This window comes from Eimeria tenella, genomic scaffold (genome assembly GCF_000499545.2).
Source record: "Eimeria tenella Houghton genomic scaffold, Eth_scaff66, whole genome shotgun sequence".
In the NCBI taxonomy this organism is placed as follows: domain Eukaryota; phylum Apicomplexa; class Conoidasida; order Eucoccidiorida; family Eimeriidae; genus Eimeria; species Eimeria tenella.
In genome coordinates, this window is record NW_013543434.1 from 10,723 (window position 1) to 30,885 (window position 20,163).

General features: G+C 55.0%; 6 protein-coding genes across 6 annotated transcripts in view; 3 read left to right on the top strand and 3 right to left on the bottom strand.

Moving 5' to 3' along the window:
* The window catches only part of ETH_00006755 (uncharacterized protein), a gene marked incomplete at both ends in the record, with an annotated part of 7,995 nt that extends 3,909 nt beyond the window's left edge, over window positions 1–4,086 (top strand). The window contains 10 exons of the mRNA XM_013377877.1: window positions 147–377; window positions 784–884; window positions 1,118–1,199; window positions 1,350–1,469; window positions 1,635–1,982; window positions 2,186–2,254; window positions 2,681–2,800; window positions 3,084–3,147; window positions 3,404–3,454; window positions 3,593–4,086. Coding sequence (XP_013233331.1) covers window positions 147–377; window positions 784–884; window positions 1,118–1,199; window positions 1,350–1,469; window positions 1,635–1,982; window positions 2,186–2,254; window positions 2,681–2,800; window positions 3,084–3,147; window positions 3,404–3,454; window positions 3,593–4,086 — 1,680 coding nt within the window. The remainder of the gene's footprint in view (window positions 1–146; window positions 378–783; window positions 885–1,117; window positions 1,200–1,349; window positions 1,470–1,634; window positions 1,983–2,185; window positions 2,255–2,680; window positions 2,801–3,083; window positions 3,148–3,403; window positions 3,455–3,592) is intronic.
* Window positions 4,087–7,273: 3,187 nt separating this feature from the next.
* On the bottom strand, window positions 7,274–8,017 carry ETH_00006760 (uncharacterized protein; the record flags this gene model as incomplete). Its single annotated transcript, XM_013377878.1, has 1 exon — window positions 7,274–8,017. One exon carries the CDS (start codon window positions 8,015–8,017, stop codon window positions 7,274–7,276), a length of 744 nt encoding a protein of 247 aa, XP_013233332.1.
* A 615-nt stretch (window positions 8,018–8,632) lies between these two features.
* Window positions 8,633–9,121, top strand: ETH_00006765 (uncharacterized protein; the record flags this gene model as incomplete). Its single annotated transcript, XM_013377879.1, has 1 exon — window positions 8,633–9,121. One exon carries the CDS (start codon window positions 8,633–8,635, stop codon window positions 9,119–9,121), a length of 489 nt encoding a protein of 162 aa, XP_013233333.1.
* A 1,557-nt stretch (window positions 9,122–10,678) lies between these two features.
* ETH_00006770 (Secreted protein with signal peptide and 12 KAZAL repeats and a mucin-like stretch of threonines, related) lies at window positions 10,679–11,871 on the bottom strand (the record flags this gene model as incomplete). Its single annotated transcript, XM_013377880.1, has 2 exons — window positions 10,679–10,762; window positions 11,017–11,871. The coding sequence occupies 2 exons, from the start codon at window positions 11,869–11,871 to the stop codon at window positions 10,679–10,681; spliced, it is 939 nt and encodes a 312-aa protein (XP_013233334.1).
* A 936-nt stretch (window positions 11,872–12,807) lies between these two features.
* Window positions 12,808–15,862, top strand: ETH_00006775 (uncharacterized protein; the record flags this gene model as incomplete). Its single annotated transcript, XM_013377881.1, has 7 exons — window positions 12,808–13,234; window positions 13,517–13,636; window positions 13,750–14,239; window positions 14,489–14,585; window positions 14,769–14,915; window positions 15,131–15,308; window positions 15,423–15,862. The coding sequence occupies 7 exons, from the start codon at window positions 12,808–12,810 to the stop codon at window positions 15,860–15,862; spliced, it is 1,899 nt and encodes a 632-aa protein (XP_013233335.1).
* Window positions 15,863–16,403: 541 nt separating this feature from the next.
* On the bottom strand, window positions 16,404–19,970 carry ETH_00006780 (uncharacterized protein; the record flags this gene model as incomplete). Its single annotated transcript, XM_013377882.1, has 5 exons — window positions 16,404–16,938; window positions 17,130–17,328; window positions 17,666–18,217; window positions 18,532–19,159; window positions 19,341–19,970. 5 exons carry the CDS (start codon window positions 19,968–19,970, stop codon window positions 16,404–16,406), a joined length of 2,544 nt encoding a protein of 847 aa, XP_013233336.1.
* Window positions 19,971–20,163: the final 193 nt, after the last annotated feature.

A 20,163-nucleotide genomic window follows, 5' to 3' on the forward strand; every position in this document is an offset into this window, starting at 1 on the left:
CGCACGGCCGAGATAACTAGCATCAAAAACGACTCATGCAGATGCAGCAAAAGAAGCAGAAAGCCGCACTCCAAATCCGAAACCCCGCCACCACCACCGCCACCACCGCCGCCGCTGCTGCTGCTGCTGCTGCTGCTGCTGCGCAGGCGGACGAGAGCGTGAGCAGCGGGCTGTGGGTGCTGGACAGCTTCGTGTACATGACTCGGGGCTGCCGGCTGTGCTGCTTCTGCGCGGGGCGCACTCAAACGCTGCATGCGCTCGAGACCCAAGAGCTGCGGCTGCTGGCCTACGTGCCCGAGCACAGCCGCCTTTACCTCATCAGCCCCGCCCACGCCCTCTACGCCTTCACGCTGCACCAGGCCGTCGTCCAGTACCAAGTGCGCTGCTGCTGCTGCTGCTGCTGCTGCTGGGGGGCTGCTGCAGGGGTGCTGCTGCTGCTGGGGTGCTGTTGCTGGGGTTTCCGGGACGCCGCAGCAGATGCTGCTGGGGCACTGTTGCTGGGGCGCAGCAGCTGCTGCTGGGGTGCTCGGGGCGGTGCGGTGGCTGCTGCTGGGGTCCTGGGGTGGTGCAGCAGCGGCTGCTGTGCTGCTGCTGGGGTCCCCGGGACGGTGCAGCAGCTGCTGCTGCGCTGCTGCTGGGGTGCCCGGGGCGGTGCAGCGGTAAAGCCAGCTGCTTTGCTCCAGCTAGAGGCAAAGGGGGCTGGCAGCAGCAACTAGCCGTCTAGCGGCTGATTGGAGGGGGGCCCACACTTGCTGCTGCTGCAGCTGGGCTTTTTGCTGCTAGGGCGCCATTGCGCGCGGAGACCTGCAAACTGCGGAGGAGATTTTCCCTCAGCTGCCGCTGGAGGCTCACGACGAAGCGGCAAGAACTCTCCAGGCTCACGGGTACCTGCTGCTGCTTTCCACTTTGCTGCTGCGTGCAGCTGCCCGTTTGCTGCTGCTTCTCTGTGTCTCCTTTTGCCTTTTTCGCTCTGAGACAATACCCGCTTGCTGCTGCTTTGCTGCTGAGGCGACGTCTTTGCTGCTCTCGGTGTCAGTTGATTCCTATCCACAGTGTTACCTCTTCTTGCCTCGCGTCCCGTGGCCAGATTAAGTTGCTGCTGCTACTGCTGCTGCAGATACATTGCGGAGGCCTTGCCCGTGGCGCGCGACGAGCAGCTCCGTTTTGAACTCGCACTCTCTATTGGAAACCTTCACATGGTGAGCTGCTGCTTCCATCGCTGCTGCAGCAGTTGACGCCGCTGCTTCCTTCCTTGCTGCTGCAGCAGCAGCCGCCGCTGCTGCTGCTGCTGCTGCTATTGCAGTCCTAACAGCGGGTGGTGCTGTCTGACCTGCGTGCTGCTGCTGCAGTGCGCGGAGCTCATTAGAGGCAGCAGCAGCAGCCAGGCGGTGCAGCGGCAGCGCTGGGCTGCTGTGGGCGACGCGGCGCTGCAGAAGGGCTCTTTCACTCTTGCTGCTGCAGCATTTTGGGTGAGTCAGCTTTTATTTGCTGCTGCTGGCCATGCAGTGTTCAGTTTCAAACACTGCTGCTGGCTTGCTTCTGCTGTTGCGTGCTGCTGCTGCTGCTGCTTGGCGCGCTGCTGGCTGCGCCTGCATTCTGTCCTGAGCTGTGTTGCTACTGTTGCTGCTGCGCAGGAGTGCGGAGACTACCCGAGTTTGCTGCTGCTATACAGCAGCAGCGGAGATGTGGAGCGTCTGCGTCAGCTGGGCGCAGCAGCAGCAGCAGCGGAGCAGCAGCAAATTGCCTTCGTGTGCTACTTGCTGTCACAGCAGATGCAAGAATGCGTTGATCTGCTGCTGACAGCAGAACGAGCTCCTGAAGCTGCTCTCTTTGCCCGCACTTATTGCCCTTCGGCAGTGGACAAGGCTGTGAAGGCCTGGAGGCAGTCGCGGACTGCTGCTGCTGCAGCTGCTGCTGCAACCACACATGGCGTTACAAGGCGAGGCAGAGTGGAAAACGCGCAGCTTCAAGAGAGTGAAGAGGTACTGCAACTTGGTCCTGTCTAAGTATTCATGATCTACAGCCCAGGATTTAGGGTTTAGGGTTGAGGGTTGAGTGTTGAGGGAGAGGGGCCTCTCTTTTGGTGAGGGTTTAGGATTTAGCGTTTAGGACTTTGGGGTGACAGGCTAGGGTTTAGGGTTTAGGGTTTAGGGATCAGGGTATTCCTTTGATGTGTCTTCTGCAGAGAGTGAAGCTGCCAGCATATCCGTCGGAGCAGCCAGATGCCTTCCCGAATTGGGAGCTAGCCAAACAGGTGCGCTGTGGGCCAGCAGCTAGCTAGCTAGGCAGCTAGCAAGCAGGGCACAAACAGCTTGCTGGGTGGCTAGCTAGCTGGGCACAAGCAGCTAGCTGGGCAGCTAGCTAGCTGAGCATAAGCAGCTAGCTAGGCCGGTGGCCTCCGCTACCGAAGGAGGTTGTTGCAGCACGCTGGGTTGCAGCTAGCTGGGTTGCATCCAGCTGGGCAGCAGCTAGCTGGGCAAATAGCTATTTCATAGGAGCGGCTAGATGCGCCGCAGCAGCAGCAAAGGGCTCTGCTACTCCGCAGCAGCACCCGTTGCTGCTGTTGCTCTTGCTGCTGCTTCTCGTGCTCCTGCTGCTGCCTCGCCTGTCCTCTGGAGTGCCAGGCGAAGCAGCAGCAGCAGCAGCAGCAGCAGCTAGCTGTGTGGGCGTGTGGCGGCAGGCTGAAGGGGTGCTTTCTGAACTTTACCGCCGAAAGCTTCCGGCTGGGTCTTATTCAAAAGTGCAGCAGCTGCTGGAGGCGGACATCTTGCAGACCATTGAAGAGGCGGGGCCAGACGCAGTGAGGGTTTAGGGTTTAGGGTTTAGGGTTTGGGGTTTTGGACTTAGGGTTCAGGGCGTAGGGTTAAGAGTGGAGGGTCTAGGGTTTAGAGCTTACAGTTAAGGGTTTAGGGTTTAGGGTTGAGGCCTGCAGAAGCAGGCAGTGAAGCGCCAGCAACGGGCTCCCAAGATGCGATTCAGTCATTTGGGTGCTGCAGCATTTGCTTCTGCATTTGCTGCCGCTGTTGCTGTTTCGGCGCTGTTTCTTAGTCATTGGTGCGTTCTGTTTGTTGTTTCTGCTGCAGCTGCGAAAGCTAATGAACGACGCAGCGCCTTTCTCTTCAATGGAGGATTCACAGGAGCAAATCCGTACGCTGTGCTGCTGCTGCTGCTGCTGCTGCTGCCTTTTGCTTGTTGGTGCTGCTGTCGGTGGGCTGTGGCTGCCGCTCATCGTGCTCTTTCTTGCTGTTGCAGCTGCTACTGTTGCTGCTCATATGGCCGCCGCTGCTCATGTGTTTGCCCGCCAGTTCACGCTTGGTTCTGCTGCTGCTTCGCTGCTGCTGCTGCTGCTGCTGGCGTTGCTGCTTTTAATTCACCCATTTGTGAGTCAGGGTGTTTTCCTCAGCGCGTGTCAACGGCGACGTGACGGAGCCTCTGTCAGGGACGCCTATGACGGGTGCGTCTTTCTGCTGCTGCTTTGCTGCTGCTGCTGCTGCTGACTATGCTGCTGCTGCTGCTGGCCCTGCTGCGGGTTGGCTCAGCAGCCCAGCCCTAAACCCTCAGTGGTGGGGTTTGTGTTTGTGGGGCTCTGCAGCAGCAGCTGGGGGCCCGTCGCCCACAAGTGTAGGAGATGCGCTATCTTCTCTGTCGCCCGACGGGTGGAAGCAGCCGCAGCAACAGCAGCAGCTGCAGCAGGGCCTTTCCCCGCCGCACCAGCTGAGCGATTCAGTCAAACCGCAGCAGCAGCAGCTGCTCGAGCAGCAGGAGTTCTCCTCTCCTTTAGGCTACAACTCTTCGCTTTCTCCCCACCCGGAGCATCTGCAGCAGCACGAGCAGCAGATGTCCAATCCTTTTGCAGCAGCAGCAAATCCCTTCAGCAGCCCGGGGCTGGCGAAGGACGCGTCCACCGCGGGCAGCAGCGGCACTTACATGCCGGGGCACACGGAGGAGCAGCAGCAGCAGCAGTTCCGGGAGCAGCTGCACGAGAAGCAGCTGCTGCATGAGCAGCAGCAGCGGCTGCACGGTGACGCCAAGCGCCTGGGAGGGGCAGAATGGGGAGATGGAGGCGAAGACCAAATAGAGTTATGAAGTGGCTAGCCCTTGCTGCAGCAGCAAAAGGAATGGGGAGCAGCAGCTGCAGCAGCAGCAGCAGCAGCGGCCCCAGATAGACCGGAACAAATAAAGTATAGACAAGAAGGCGGCACGAACAGCAGCTGATAGGCGCGATAGCTTGTAACTAGGAAACTCGCTATTCCATTTAAGAGCCCCCTGCAGCACTGGCAGCAGCAGCAGCTGCTGCAGCTGCTGCGGTGCCGGACTGCAGCTGCTGCAGTTGCAAAGACTAATGCTGTTTATGTGATGTGTACTGCTAGAGATGCCCAACGGGCTGCCTGGCGTGTTGGGTTCGCACAGTTTCCCTGTGCATGCTGCTGCTGCTGCTGCTGCGTCCGTGGCAAGAGCAGCAACGAGAGCAGCAGCACGAGAACCAGCTGCTGCTGCAGCCGCTGCAGCAGCTACATTCCAGAGGCCCACAGACGTGTTCAGTTTCTTTGGGGTGTCGCATCGCCCCGAACTGGCAGCAAAAGCTGTAGAGATTTTAAGGGCCCGGCGACGCGGCAGCAGCTGCAGCAGCATAAGCAGCAGCAGCAGCTGAAGCAGCAAGAAGTCCAGCAGCTCTTAGGCCTGCATTTCTCTTCGCACCTTCCTGTTGTATTAGCTGTTTTGCATCCCCAGTCAGTTCCTTTCTAATTTGCCAGTTTGTGCTGTTTCTTAGGCATGTAGAGTCCAGGGTTTAGGGTTTAGGGTTTAGGGTTTAGGGTTTAAGCAGCAGCTCGCACACACAGGAAACTGCACAAAACACCCAGCCATCCAGAAGCCCCTGGGGTTTCTCAAGCGGCACTTGCTGCGGAGAAAGCAGCAGCTTCAGGTGTATATAAACTTAGGTGTTTATAGACTTTGGTGAGTTTATAGTCCTAGACGTCCTAGATGTATATAGACTTTGGTAATATAGATAGTCTTACATATATGTAGACTTAGACGTATGCATATAGATAGTCTTAAGTATATATAGCCCTAGTATTAGTCATATAGAGACTTTGGACTATAGACAGTCTAAAGTATATGTAGACTTCGTCTTGTGTATATAGTCTTAAGGATGTACAGCCCTAGTATTAGTTATGTAGAGACTTAAGAATAGATTGTCCTGGCTATATACAGACTTAGAAATAGATTGTCTTAGGTTTGTGGGAGTGTTAGAAATAGATTGCCTTTGGTATGTGTAGCCTTGGGTATATGGAGACTGACATCTAGAGACTTAAGTATGTATGGTCTTATACATTACATATATGGATATATGGTATATATAACCTTATACATTACACAATATGGTATATATACATATATGGTATATATAGCCTTACACATTACACATGGTATATATACATGTATGGTATATATAACCTTACGCATTACATACATGGTGTATATATATATATAGTCGGTATATATAACCTTATGCACTATATATATATATATATATATATATATATATATATATATATATATATATACATAGATATATATATACGTTGTATGGTATATATAGCCTTATACATTACATATATGGTAAATATACATATATGGTATATGTAGCCTTATACATTACATATATGGTATATATTCACGTATGGTATTTATACAGCGTTAGGTATAGACAGACTTAGGATGACTTCGTGTATACACTTATATAAAGCCTTAGGTATATGAGTACTTAGGTGTATATTTACTAGGACATATATAGCCTTAGGTATAGATAGCCTGAGGGATATATAGAGACCTAAGTATGTTATATATAGGCTTCGCTATGGATAGTCTTACTTATATCTAGACTTGGGTATATACGCACTAAGTTACGTATAGACTTTGGTATATGTAGACTTAAATGTTTGTAGCCATATATACATATAATATATATGTATATATACATATATATTTTACTTTATATATATATTATATATATATAAAGCAAAATATATATGTATATATATATATATTAAATATATCTCCAGGTATAGCCTAAACTTTAGCCTCAAGGGGCGCCTTCAATCTGTACAGCCCCAGGCATCACCTTAGGCAGAAATTTAAGCATTTATAGTCTTATACAAAACGTTAGACATTTTTAGTCTTTATAAGGGATATATACATCTACATTTTCCAATGCACATATGTTATATGAATACACAGAAAGTTAGGCATTTATAGTCTTATACAGGAAGTTCAGCATTTTTAGTCTTCATATAGAATATAAATATTTATCCAATTGTACATATATGATATTTACATGAATATACAAAAAGTCAGGCATTTTTAGTCTTTATATAGGATATATATACTTATATTCTCCAGTTGCACATACATGATATTTATATGAATATACAGAAAGTTAGGCATTTATAGTCTTATACAGAAACTTTGGCACTTATAGTCTTATACAGAAACTTTGGCATATATAGTTTTATACAGAAAGTTTGGCATTTATAAAGTTTCACATTTATAACCTGAGGCAGAGTCCTAGAAGAAGCCTAAAAGTGTAGGGCCTGGTCCATAAGCCTTAAATATATTGATATACGTATATACACATACATGTATAGATGTATATATATATGCATGTAATTATCTATATACATTATATATAATATGTATATACATATGTATATATTTATGTAATATATATGATGTCTAGCTATTGTATATATATGTACTATATAGACATAATCATGTATATTTATATGCATCATATATATTATATATATATATATGGCCTTGAGTAAATAAAGCCAAAGTTTTGGCCTTGAAAGGCCTCAGTGCAAAAACTCCAGAAATATTTTACTTCGCAAAAATTGTCAGCAGCAAATCTCGCGGGGCCAAAAGGCCGCCACACAAAAAGGAGCTGCGAATTGGCACCGCAGCACGGGCTGCCGCTTCAGCAGCAACAGCAGCAGGGGCTGCTGCCGCTTCAGCAGCAGCAGCAACAAGTGCTGCAACTGTGCAGCAGCATCAACAACAAGTGCTGCTGCTGCTGTGCAGCAGCAGCAACAAGTGCCGCTGCTGCGGCGCAGGAGCACAACAATAAGTGCTACTGCCGTGCAGCAGCAGCAACAGCAAGTGCTGCTGCTGTGCAGCAGCAGCAGCTGCTACTGCTACCACTGAGCTTGCCGACTCTCGCCGCGGCTGTTACCGTTGCTTCTATTGCTACTGCTTCTGGCACTGCAGCAGATTAGAAGGGCCCTGGCTGGTAGGCATCTGCTTCAATGTGAGGGTGCAGCGGCTGCTGAAGGCCTTTTTGCTGTTCTCCTCCTGCGTTTGTTGCTGCTGCAGCTTTAGGATCTGCTGCTGCAGCAGCTGCCGCTGCGGCTGGAGTGGAAGCTGCACTCGATGTCAGCTGAGCCTCATCTTCTGTAGTGCTGCAGAAGCCTTCGGGGTCTGTTGGGGCCTGCTGCTGCGTGTTGTCATTAGTGCTGCTGGTGCTGCTGCTGCTCTTGCTGCCTTCCCTGTCTGCTGCTGCTCTCCTGTCCATGCAGCAGCTGCTCGTTGAGCAATCTGTTGCTAGAGAGCCAATTGACCTGAAGAGAGAGAGCATTTGCTGCTGCACTGACACAATGGCAGCAACTGATGCGTCTAAGCATCGCCCCAAGAGCGATCTCCTACTGCTGCTGCTGCCGCCGCTGCCGCTACTGCTGCTGCTGCTGCCTTGCGGCTTCTCTTCTCTAGCTACTGGGCTGGGATCCTTCTCAAGGGGTTCAATTCCCGAGTGCTGTAGCCCCTGCTGGAGCTCCTGTTGCTGCTGGTACAGCTCCTGCAACCGCTGCCGTTGTCGTTGCTGCTCTTCTTGGCGCAGCTCCTGCTGCTGCAGCAGATCCTCCAATTTTTCCTTCTGCTCCTGCTCCTGCTGCTGCCGCTGCTGTTGCTGCTGCTGCTGCTGCTCGCGCGCCGCACGCGGCGTGGAGGGCAACATCCACATGGTCTCCTCGCCGTTTGCTGCTGCTGCTGCTGCTGCAGATGTCTCAAGCTTCGTAGCAGCACACTGGTGTAGCTGCTACGCTTTATTATGGTGCGTTGTTTACCTTTTTAAGGAATCCTTTGTTGCTGTTGCTGCTCGTGCCGTTGTTGCTGCTTCTGCTGCTGCGCCGCCGTGGTTATCCCGAGGGCAGCACCGCCAACGAAGGCCTGTGCGTACCTTTAAATACGAAATGATGAGTCAAAAACTTGAAATAAAACCTCATTAAATACCAGATGGGCTCACAGATTAGGGGCCTGCACTTCTAGCAGCTTCTGACGAGCCAGCAGCAGCAGCCGCAGAGGTAGTAGACCAGTGGTCGATTGCTGGCTGCTGCCGATGCTCTTCCAGCAGCTGCTGCTTCCCCTGATGCCTTATTTTCCTCATATTCAGGTTTCTGAATGCTATTTCGTTTCAAATGACCCGGGCGTTTCGGGAAGTTTCCCAACAGCAACTCTACGGGCTGAGAGAACAGCAACGGCGACAGCTGTCCAGCAGCAGCAGTAGCAGCAACAGCAGCAATCTGGGCCTTCGCCCTGCACTCTAACAGCCTGCTGCCTCCAAACTATTTTGAAGAGTATGATCTGGCCGTGGCAGCCTAGTGGGGATGCTGCAGCCGCGGCTGCTCGATCTGGTGCAGGGTCACCTGCACCAGCAGATGCTCGAGCACCAGCAGCAGCAACGCAAGCAGCAGCAAGAGCAAAAGCCCCAGCAGCAGATTGGCAGGACACAGAGCCTGCTTGGCCTGCAGTGTGGCCCGCTTTGTTTGGCACTGCCGTGTCGTCGTCAGCTGCAGACAGCGAAACAACAGCACCAGTGCCCGCTGCTGCTGCTGCTGCTGCTGCTGCTGGAGCAGAAGCAGACGGCCCATCAGAAGCTGTGAGAGAGATAAACTTGAGCTGGGACACCCTCACTGACGCTGAGGCTTGTGCTGCGCTGCTGCTGCAGACGACCAGCCGCTGTATGGAGTCGCTGCTCGCCTCTTGCTGCATGCGAAAGAGGCGAGGAGTCTTTCCTTTCCTAGAGAGGGGCAGCAGCAGCAGCAGCAGCAGCATGGCGCAGGAATGAAGGGGCCCATAACTGTGCCCGCTGCAAACTCCACCGTAGCAGCTTCTGCAGCAGCAGTAGCACCAGCAGCTGCTGCTGCTGCAGTGAACTGCAGCTGCTGCTGCAGTTCACTGCAGCAGATCTTCAAGGAAACCACCCCGAAAAGTTTAAGCCTGCAGGGATTTTGTAACTTCCTGGCTTGTGGCAAGCCACTAGCTAGCTAGTAGCTAGCTGGTGGCTAGCTGGTAGCTAGCTGGTAGCTAGCTGGCGGCCAGCAAAGGCATCTCCTGCTTCTTGGACGGGCTGACTTCCTGCTGCTGCCTGCTGCTGCTGCTGCTCGCTGCTGCTGCTGCTGACAGGTAGCAGCACTGCAGCCCTGTATGGGCCACTCTAGGCTAGGTGAAGGCCTCAGGCCCTAGCTCTCAGGACTCGCAGAAGCAGCAAAAGAAATAAGACTTGACACCGCACAAAAGCGGAAGTACTAACTGCATGCTAGCAGCAGCAAGCCCTCAAGCAGCAGGAGCAGCAGGAGGCTGCTGCTGCTGCTGCTAGTGTAGTGGCAGCAGCTACTGCATACGGTCAGTGATAAATGTAGAACAAAATTGAAGGGCTGAAGTCCAATCTGGCGCCCGCAGCCGCAAACCCGTTTGCTGCTGCCACCGCGGCCCGCAGCAAGTGCTCAGCAGCAGCAGCAGCTGCTGCTGGCTCAGCAGTGGCAGCAGCTGCCCGCTCAGCAGCAGTAGCAGCAACAGCAGCAAAAGCAAACACGGCTGCAAGAATGCATGCGCAAGCTGCAGAGCTTTTTTACAGCAAACAGCTCGCCACCTGATATACTGCTGCTTTTTTTCGGTTGCTGTTGGGGTTGCAACTGCTGCAGTTGCTGCAGCTGCTGCTGGCAGGTGCTGCTGCTATTGCTGCTTCCGGGCCTGCTGGTGTTGCTGCTGTAAATTCGGCAGCATAGAGGTCGTGGTGCCGCTGCGGCTACACCACTTGAATAAAGTCAAACGAAGCTGCTGCTGCTTCAGTTGCAGCAGCTGCTGCAACTGCAGCAGCTGCTGCAGTTGAAGCATGAGTGCGTAGGCAGCAGCTGCTGCAGTCGAAGCATGAGTGCATAGGCAGCAGCTGCTGCTTTCGCAGTAGATGCAGTCCCTGCTGCTGCTGCTGCTCCTCGCCACTCTGGTACTACACCACCTGCAGCAGCGGAATTGCTGCTGACGCAGCAGCTAGAAGAACAAGGCCAAGCCGCGCAGCAAGAACTGCTGCTTGTGTTGGCGGTGCTGCAGCGGCTGCTGCTGCTGTTCTTGGTGTGCTGCTGCTGCTGGATGTGAAAACATAGTCGAGTTGCTGCTGCTGCTGTTGTTGCAGTAGCAGGAGAAAATAGTCGCAGTGTATGCTGGTGAAGCAAGAGGTCCACGACTGCTGCTGCTGCAGTAGCGCCAGCAGCAGCAGCAGTTGATAAGGAGAGCTGCGTCAGCAGCAAATGACACTCACCTTTTCCCATGAAGACACAACAGAGGGGATATAAGAAGCAAATTAAATGAGACAGGAGACACAAAACTTTAAAAAAACAATCCTGCTTCAATCTTCGCACGGCACCGGCAGAGCCTCTTGGCGGCAGCCAGCGCACTGCAGCAGCGGCTGCGCGCAGTTCTTCGTGTTGCACTGCAGCAGCAGCAGCAGAAAGTCACAAGATACGCAAAAATGGGGACATTTCCAGGGGTCCCGCGGCGGCAGCAGCAGCAGCAGCAGCAGAAGCAGCAGCAAAAACGACAGCCCCAGCCATATGACTATTTTCAGCAGCAACGACAGCAGCGCCGGCGTTCACCACTGCACTGACCGCAGCAGCACAGAAACAGCGCCTACGTCAGGGAGGAGCACTGCAGCAGCAGCAGCAGCAGCAGCAGCCTGCGACTCACATCGATGCACCGCTCTGAGCAAGTGTTGATGAAACAGGACCTGCGGCAGACGGAAGCAGCACAAGCCGTGGCCACCCCGAAGCAGCTGACGCAGGCCCTGGAAATGTTTTTCTGCATTTGCTGCTGCACCTGCAGCAGCACGCAGTTGGTGGTCTTCTCTGCATCCCCCAAAGACCTGCGCCCGCACTCATCCAAAATTCTAAAAAAATGCGAAGACGGGTGTGGGCCGGCGCGGCGGCTACTGGGTAGGGGGAGGGCTGCTGCTGCTGCTGCAGGGGGTTGCTGCTGCGTCTGCGAGTCCGTTGCTGCTGCTGCGGCCACTGCGGCCGCTGCCACTGCTGCTGCCGCCGCTGCTGCTGCTGCTGCACCCGCATACTGGGCCGCGTGCGCCGCCTCGCGGGCCGCCCGGCCGCCGAAAGACACAGCAGACTCCATCGAGTCTCGCAGGCTGCTGCTGTCGCTGCTGCTGCTGCCAGCAGCGCCTGCAGCAGATGCATCAGAAACCTCAGCAGCAACAACAGCGGAAGCTGCGCTCGTTGCTGCTGTTACCGCTTCGTGCGCCCTGGCAGCAGCTGCTGCTGCTTCGGCTGCCAGGTGCTGGATGGTCTCGAAGGCGCTGGCTGTGCCTTGCAGCTGCTGCTGCCGCTTCTGCTGCGGCTGCACCGGCAGCGGCAGCGCTAGCGGCAGCTGCGGCTGCGGCGGAGGGACATAAGGCATCCAAATAATCTTGATGTCTTCTGCCGTGCAGTTCCCCTCTGCTGCTGCTGGTGTGGGGCAGCACAGCAGCAGCGCGGCTGCGAAAAGCAGCAGCAGCAGCTGCCGCAGCGGCAACGACATGCAATGCCGGCGTTCCATCTCGTGCAAGACGCGCACGCGCACCAAGAATGATATGCTGCTGTCACTGACACTCAAGTCAGCTGCTGCAGTGGTTGCTGCTGCTGCCGCCGCCGCTCCTGCTGCCGTCGCCGTTGTTCAGTTTGTCCTCCCGCTGCAGTCAGTGCAGCGTTTGCTGTTGCTGAAACTGCTATTGCTGTTGCTGCTGCAACTGCAGCGACAGGTGAAACGCCGCCCAGGTGACCCCAAGAGAACGGCCGCAGCTGCTGCTGCGTGGCAGAGTTGCACTCAGTTGTTCGCTGCAGCATCAAACGCTTCCGTTGGCTCTAATATTAGTCCTGCGTCTGCCAACAGGGAAGGCAGCTGGTGCGGGTTGTCCACAGGAAGCAGCAGCACGGCGTTGCTGCATATGATCACCTGTCCGGCGACGCAACAAGTCAGCAGAAGAAGAGAAACGGCATCAAAAGTAACCTGTAAGCCTCCACGTCTCCTCAAAGACAAAAAAGAAATCAGACAATCACAAATGACAATACAAGGAATAGCATGTGACGGAGCAACACTGCGAGCAGCAGCACGTGAAGCAGGAGAGGCTGCTGCTGAGGCGGCAGTGGTAGCTGCTGCTGCTCATTCGTGCTGCTGCAGCAAGGCCTCCACCCCAAGCACTGGATGATCGCTCAAGTTGCCACACACTCCCAAAATGTTAATTCCATGTAATAAAATAATTTTTCTTTTAATGCAGCAGCAGCTACTCTTTGCTGCATCCGTGCAGCAGGAGTTGCATCCCTGACCAGCAGCAGCGCAGCTGCTCGGTCTGCAAGCGACGCCCAAAGTTGGAGCAGCAGCCGCACATGCAGAAACAAAAGGCGCAGCAGCAGCAGCACGTGCAAATCTACCTTTGAAGAGATTACTGTAAACAGCAGCAGCAGCAGCTGCTGCTGCTGCCTTTGCTGGCGAATCATGAGTTGGGAACGTCGGCGGCAGGGGACTGCCCTGGCCGCTGTCGGGGTTCTGCTAGTGTGTCTTGCTGCTGCTGTAAGTAGCCGAGCAGCAAAAGATACCATCAGTATCCCGGCGCCAGCAGCAAACCGTGCTGTAGTAGACGCTACTGCTGCTGCTGCTGCTGCTGCCGTCGGTGCCGCCGATGCTGCGGAGCGAGAGCTGGCTGCTGCAGATGCTGTTTACGACTTCCCCCTGCATCGCTTGGCCTTCGGGTCTTGCTTTCGGCAAAGGCACGAGTGGGAGGCAGCAGCAGAATCGGGAGCAGCAACAGCAGCAGCACAAGCAGCTGCTGCTCTGGCTGCTGCCAGACGGCAGAAAGTCTTCGAGACCATCCGAGCAACACACCCAGAAGGATGGCTCTGGGTTGGCGACGCAGGATACGCAGGTTTGCTGCTGCTGCTGTTGGGGCTGCTGCTGTTCCCGCTGTTGCTGCTCCTGTTGCTGCTGCTGCTGCTGCTGAGTTTCCTGCTGCATCTGCTACTGAAGGCGCCGTTCCTGATTCTGGGTCTGCTTTTACGGGCTTGCTGCTGCTGCAGTTGTTGGTGCTGCCGCAGCTGTTGCTTCAGCCTCAGCAGAGTCTCTTGCCTCTGGCGACTTTGCGTGTATAAAGGCAACAAGATGAGCCTGCGCCTTGCTGCTGCTTCTGTTGCTGCTGCTGCTGCTGCAGAGGGCTTTGACGTGGCCTCAGTGCGCGCTTCTCTTTCCTCTCTGCTGGAAACTGCCTCCCTGAAGTTGTTTAGAGAAAGTCTTCGTTTCTATGATGGCACATGGGATGACCACGACTTCGGTAACCCTAAACCCCAAACCCTAAACCCTAAACCCTAAACCCTGGGGTCCGGGGCGGCTGCGAATTAGGGTTTGTGGTTTAGAATTGGCCCTAGGGTTTGGGACTCTGCGCAGGAATGAATGACGGGGGTAAAAACCAGAAAAACAAGCAGCAGCTGCTTCAGGTCTTTCTTGACTTTTTGGGTGTGGGGCCCCACAGCCCCAGAAGAAAGAGAAACGGGCTTTACTCTTCCCACCTGTTTCCTCTGCCCGAGCAGCAGCAGGGGCCTCAAGAGCAGCAGGAACCGCAGCAGCAGCAGCAGCAGCAGGAACAGCAGCAGCAGCAGCAGCAGCCACAGCAGCAGCAGCAACAACAACAGCAGGAGCAGCAGCAGCAACAGCAGCAGCAGCAGCAACAGCAGCAGCAGCAGCAACAGCAGCAGCAGCGGCAGCAGCAGCAGCAGCAGCAGCAGCGGGAGGGCGTGCGTGTGCTGCTGCTGGACACGCGCAGCGAGCGGGACATGCACTACTTGCCCAGTGCAGCCATGTGGTCGCTGCAGCCGCCGCTGTCGCAGCTGCTGTCTTTGGCGGGGGCTGGCAGCAGATTTTTGCTGCACCTTTTGGGGTGAGTTTGCCCCAAGCAGCAAACCCTCAAAAGGGGTTTACGCTCTACACTCTTTGCTGCTGCATCCTTTAAAGCCGCCTCACACCCTCTCGAATGCCTCCTTGGGGGGTCCAGAGGCGGGTTTGGCCTTTAGGGTTAAAGGTTTATGGCTTAGGATCTAGGGTTTAGGGTGTACAGCTTAGGGTTTAGGGCTTGGGGTTTAGCGTTTAGGGTTTAGGGCTTAGGGTTTAGGGTGTAGGGTTTGCGCAGGCTGGGGTGGGCCTACGAAGGCGACGTGCTGGGAGAGGAGCAGTGGGCGTGGCTGGAGGCTCAGCTGAAGCACTCTCGCGCAGAAGCCCACATTGTGGTATCTTCTGTTCAGGCGCGTCTAAACCCTAAACCCTAAACCCGAAACCCTTGCGTTTTTCGTGGCGAGGCGCCCTGCGTGTTTCGTGGGGGCCGTGGGGCCTGGCGGGTTACTTACGGTTTGTCTTTAGGGTTTAGGGTTTAGGGTTCTGTTGTTTTGTTTTGTTGTTTTGTTTTGCTTCAGGTTTTGACGGGGCTGCCTGTGGTGGAGAGCTGGGGCCACTTCCCCGCTTCTCGCCGAAGACTTTTCAAACTTTTGCAACAAACAAAACCAAAAGGTCTTTTCTTTTTGTCGGGAGATGTGCATTTCACGGAGTTGCTGGGACTAAAGGCGAGTTCGGAACCCTAAACCCAGCAGCAGCAGCAGCAGCAGCAAGAGCACCTGGTGTCCTGCTCAAATTCCCCGTGCAGCCAAAATGCATGCACGGGCTGCCCCCGCAGGGTCTTCGGGGGCTTGGGGGCCCCTCTTGCATGCATTGGGCTGCATGGAGGCCTCTCTGCTGCGGGACCAGTGTGCCGCTGCCGCTGCTCCTGCTGCTGCTGCAGGACGGTGTTGTTGAGCTGACAAGCAGCGGAATGACCCACAGCATCGGGGAGTCTTGGTGGGCGCGGCTGCTGATGCTGCCGTTGCTGAGGTGGATATACACCTCAAGGCTGCGGCCAGAAGCTTTTTCCTTGAACAGAAATTTTGGTCTTGTGGATTTCAAATACTTTTCAACAACTGGTTAGTTGCATGCGCGGCTTTTCTAGTGCTGCTCTTGCTGCTGGTCTTGCCCTTCTTGCCCCAACGCTGCAGCACTGGCATGCTTCCTGCTGCTGCTGCTGCTGCTGCGCTTAGGGTCCGTCGCAGAGGCTGTGCTGTCGTCAAGAGACGCAGAAACTGGCAATGTGCTGCTGACGGAGACAATTTCTTTCTCAGAAGCAGAAAGTGAAGACAGGTGGAGATTACTAACAGACAAAGTGCCACACGTGCTGCGGCCCCCAACGCTGCTGCAGCGGCTGCTGCAGCTCGTGCTGCTGCTGCTCCTGCTGCTGCTGCCTTTAGCGCCCCTGCTGCTGCGCCCCGCAGCCCGTAAGTGGCTGCACCGCGCGTGCATGCGCGTACGGAAGCCCAGAGCCTACCAGGCACTAGTGTCTGAGGAGGCACCAGGTAGCAGTAGCAGCAGCAGCAACACCAGCAGCAACACCAGCAGTACCTGCACTAGCAGCAGCAGCAGTCGCGAAGCGGGGGAACCGCGCAAAAGAAGCGTGAGCCCAGTGATTACTCACGCTTCTTAATTTGCTTAATTTGCTTGCTTAGAGAGTCCCTACCAGGGGCTTGAAAATGTATGCAGCAGCTGCTGCAGCCGCTGTTGCAGCAGCTGCTGCAGCAGCAGCTGCAGCAGCGGTGCCTTCGGCTGCTGTTGCTGCTGCTGCCGAGGGATAGACAACTGAGATATCTAAATGCTTTTTAAGTTCTGCCCGCTGCTGCTGCAGTCTCTTCAGCTGCTCCCGGGAGAGCTAGAGCCAGCGGCAGCAAGCGGAAACAAACAGAGAAGGACAAAAATAGACAAGCGGAAGCAACAGAGTCAAAAAGAGACAAACAGCCAAGACTTCTAATGGGACATCTCCCCCTGCGCACGCGCTGCAGCAGCAAATGTTATTTTTGTTCTGCGGCTGCGGGTGTGCTTGCTGGGATTCTGCTGCATTTAATTAGCTGCTGCTAAGGCTGCGTGGCTGCGAAGGTTCTGCGGTTGGCACTGCTGCAGCAGCATTCGCCCAACCTGCTGCAGCTGTTGCGTAGATTGCTGCTACTGCTGCTGCTGCCGCTGCTGCAGCGTCAGAAGGTAACTCGGAGCACAACTTCCCTTAGGGGCTTATTCGCCGTAGCGTCAGCACCCCGAAGACCCACGAAGCTGCGGCTGCTGTGGGGCCCCCCAGTTGCTACAGCAACAGCTGTGTTTGTTGCAGTTTCTTTTTTCTCTATAGTTTGGCTCTCAGCATCTCTTTTGAAAGTAGACAGCAGCGTTTGCATGCTTCTGGAGGCGCATGCACAGAGTCGCACTTGCTGCAGCACGCGGCGCCGCAGCTCCCACTCGCTGTAGCTGTAGCTGCTGCTGCTGCTCTTGCTGCTGCGAAGCTCTGCAGTCAGCTGCAGCAAGTCGGCGGTGTCTACTGCTGCATCTGCTGCCTTGCCCTCGCTTATCCGCACATACAGCTCAGGCCTATACTCCCAGTCAGCCTCCCACAGTTGCTGCTCCTGCTGCTGCTGCTCCTGCTGCTGCCCCTCCTGTGTCTGTCGCTGTTGCAGCCGCGCTTGCAGCTCCTGCAGCTCTTTGTGATACGCCCACGCCAGAAGTGCCTTCAAATTGGGTCTGCGTCGCCCGCAGCAGCAGAAAACGGGGCAGCAGCAGCCTCAGCAGCAGCAAAGAGTTCAGCAGACGTTCTAGAAGCAGCTGCGTACACGTGTGGGAAACCTTTTGCTAAGTGTGCGTCGGAACTGAATCGCAGCAGCAGCAGCAGCAGCAGCAGCAGAAATAAAGCCGCAGCAATAGATGCCGTTTACTCTGGGAAGCGTTTCTCCAATCCCAATGCAAATATGAGGGCTGGATTATGCCGGATTACGTCAGTAAGCTGCTGCAACAACAGCTCATGCTGCTGGACTTGCGGCTGTTGCTGCTGCAGCTGCCGCTGCTGCTCAAGGAACTCGCGGAGGCGGCGTCGACTGCTGAAGAGGTAGATCTCCCCATTGAGCTCAATCCCACCTGCAACAGCAAAAACATTCACAGCAACAACACAGCAGCAGCAACAGCAGCAACAGGGGCACTAACAGCAACATCGACAGCGGCGTCAGTAGTAAGCAAGAGCAGCAGCAGCAGCATAAGCAGCAAAAGCAGCAAATGCAGCAGAACCAACGACTTGTCAGGCTTCCGCTGCTGTAAGGGCCCTTCGCAGGTCGGTGAATGGAAGCACCTGCAGAAAGTAAGGCAATGGATGTAGCAGCAGCAGCACTGCGCTCATTTAGAGCGTGAGCAGTAGCAGCAACAACAGCAGCTGCAACAGCAGCAACAACAGCAACAGCAACGAAAACAGCAGCACCACCTGCATGAATGTCGCCGGATACAAGCGCCCCCTCCTTCAGCAGGGTTTGGAGGCAATAGCCTCCCAGCTCTGCAGGCTGCTGCATCTTCGCGTCTGCTGCAGTCAGAACTCTCATGCTGCTGCTGCTGCTGCTGCTGGGTGGATTGTACGGAAGGGGCTCATCTAGCTTCTCTGGCGGGGCCCTGCGCCGCAGCCTAAGAGCCGCAGCATCGACTTTTGTGATGTCTGGGGCCTGGAGTGCTTCTGCATGCTTCTGCAGCAGCAGTCGCAACGCGGAAAGCTGCAGCAGCCCTTGCTGCTCCTTGTATATTCCAAGATAAGCAGCACCTGCAGCAGCAAGGTGGCTGTAAACCACTTCTGGAGGGGCCTTCCCTTTGTGCTCCTTCAAGTAGCTCTCCACCGAGGCAAGTTCCTGTAAGCACACTGCTGCTTGAGCTGCTGCTGCTGAATGTTGCTGCTGCTGCTGCACCAACAGCGCCCGTAGAAAGCGAATTTGCTGCACATGAAATACACTTTCCGTTGCAATGAACTTAGTCAGCTTTTCATCGACGCCTACAGCAGCGCAGCAGCAACACAACAGCAGCAGCGGCAGCAGGCTGCTCTACAAGCAGGAAGCAGAAGCAGCGCTTCTGGAGCAGCTGCTGCTGCAGTGCCAGCAGCAGGCGAGCAGCAGCTCGAGTCCTAGCTGCTGCAGCAGTGGCTTGCAATCACAGGCCTTTTGAAAACCCGCGGACCAGTGGTCAGGCTGTGGCTCTCGGGGGGTTGCAGTGCAGTCTGCAGAGCCTAGAGCTATGCAGAAAGGGTTTAGGGTTTCGGGTTTAGGGTTAGCGGCTTGCCAATAGCTTCCCTCTGCGATTTGGTGATACTGAAGATGTTTCGAACTCGCTGTAGCGCGTCTTGCCCCTTCACAGCCTGCTGCAGCAGCAGCTGCTGCTGCTCAGCAGCAAAGTCATCGGCAGCTTGGTCTGGAGGCTCGAGCCAATCAAAGCTTTCGACTATTGCTGCTGCTTTTGCTGCTGCTTCTGCCTTCGCCTCCGCTGCTGCTTTTGCTCTAGCTTTAGCAGCAGCGGACGCTGTTGCTAAAGCTGCTGCAGCGGACGCCTTTGCTGCCGCGGCTGCTGCTGCCGCTGCTGCTGCTGCACGGCGCTGCTGCAGCAGCAAAGAAGCAATGACGATGCATCGAAGCTCCACCAGGTGCTGCCTCCTGAGATCTGGAGGAAGAGAATAGAGACAAGGAATGCGGGTAATGGGCAATGCCGCATCTAGTGCCTGCTCTACGAGCCGGCGCACAGCTGCTGCCTTCTCTGCTGCTGCTGCTGCTGCTGGTGTTGCGGATTCCAACGGGGCACGAGCTGCTGCTGCTGCTGCGGCCTCCTCAGGTATAGCTACAGCAGCCACCATAGGCAGAGCAGCAACGCAGTATGACAGCAGCTGCTGCCGCAGCAGGCAGACGAAAGCGGTGCGACGGAGTTGGCTGTGGTCCGCATGCACAACCTGCAAAAGCAGCAGCAGCAGCAGCAGCAGCAGCAGAAGCAGCAGCAGCAGCAGCCGAGGCAAAACCATTGTTACGTCAGAGGGGCTCGCTTGTTTTGTTGTCAGCAAGGCGGCGCTGTGGACGTTACCAGCAGCAGCGGCAAAAGCAGCAGCAGCAGCAACAGCAGCAGCAAGCGCGCACCAATGCTGCTGCATCCTCTACGCCTCTAGCCTCCTGGATTTGCTGCAGTGCAGCAGCAGCAACTGTATCGAGCAGCAATGCTTCAAAGCTAACTTGCAGCGCTAATGTAGCAGCAACAGGGTCCGTAGATCGCTGCTGAAGCAGCCGAACAGCAGCGGCAACTGCTGCTTCTGCTTCCATGTGTGAGGGGGCTTGTGTAGCTGTCAGGGAAAAGCGGAATGGCTTAATACATTTTTCTGCTTCTGCTGCTGCTGCTATTGCTGTTGCTTTTGGTGGCTTTTGGTTAGTGCTGTCCGCTGGCGGCGCTGCTGCCTCTGCTGCTGGTGCTGCTGCAGCAGGCGGGAGAGTCAGCAGCACATAAGCCGCGAGTGCTAAGGAAACAGCAACGCCCTCAGTGCGAGCAGCAGCAACAACTTGCCCGGCAAGTTGGGGCAAAAAGTGTTTCATGAAGTTGCTGTCGAGTGCCTTGCGCTGTCTGTACACCTCAGACTCCGCTTCGTTCCTCTCTGCAGCATCATCAGGCGAGGCTGCTGCTGCAGCACCCGCTGCTGCTGCTGCTGCACCTGCTGCTGCTGCGGCAGGCCCTCCCAGTGGCAGAAGCGTCTCAGCTTCCTGCGCTCTTTGCGCCATTGTCCGTAGCCTGTCTCCTCAATATATTCTTCTTTTCTTAAGGCACTGCAGCTGCAGAGCAGCTGCTGCTGTTGCTGCTGCGGGCCTAATAGGCCTCTTTCGTGTGCCTGTGCCTGCCCAGCTTGTCTTTGCTGCCCTCACATCTGCTCTATGTGCTTCGTAAATATCTTGTGCTACTATATTTTGTTTTCTA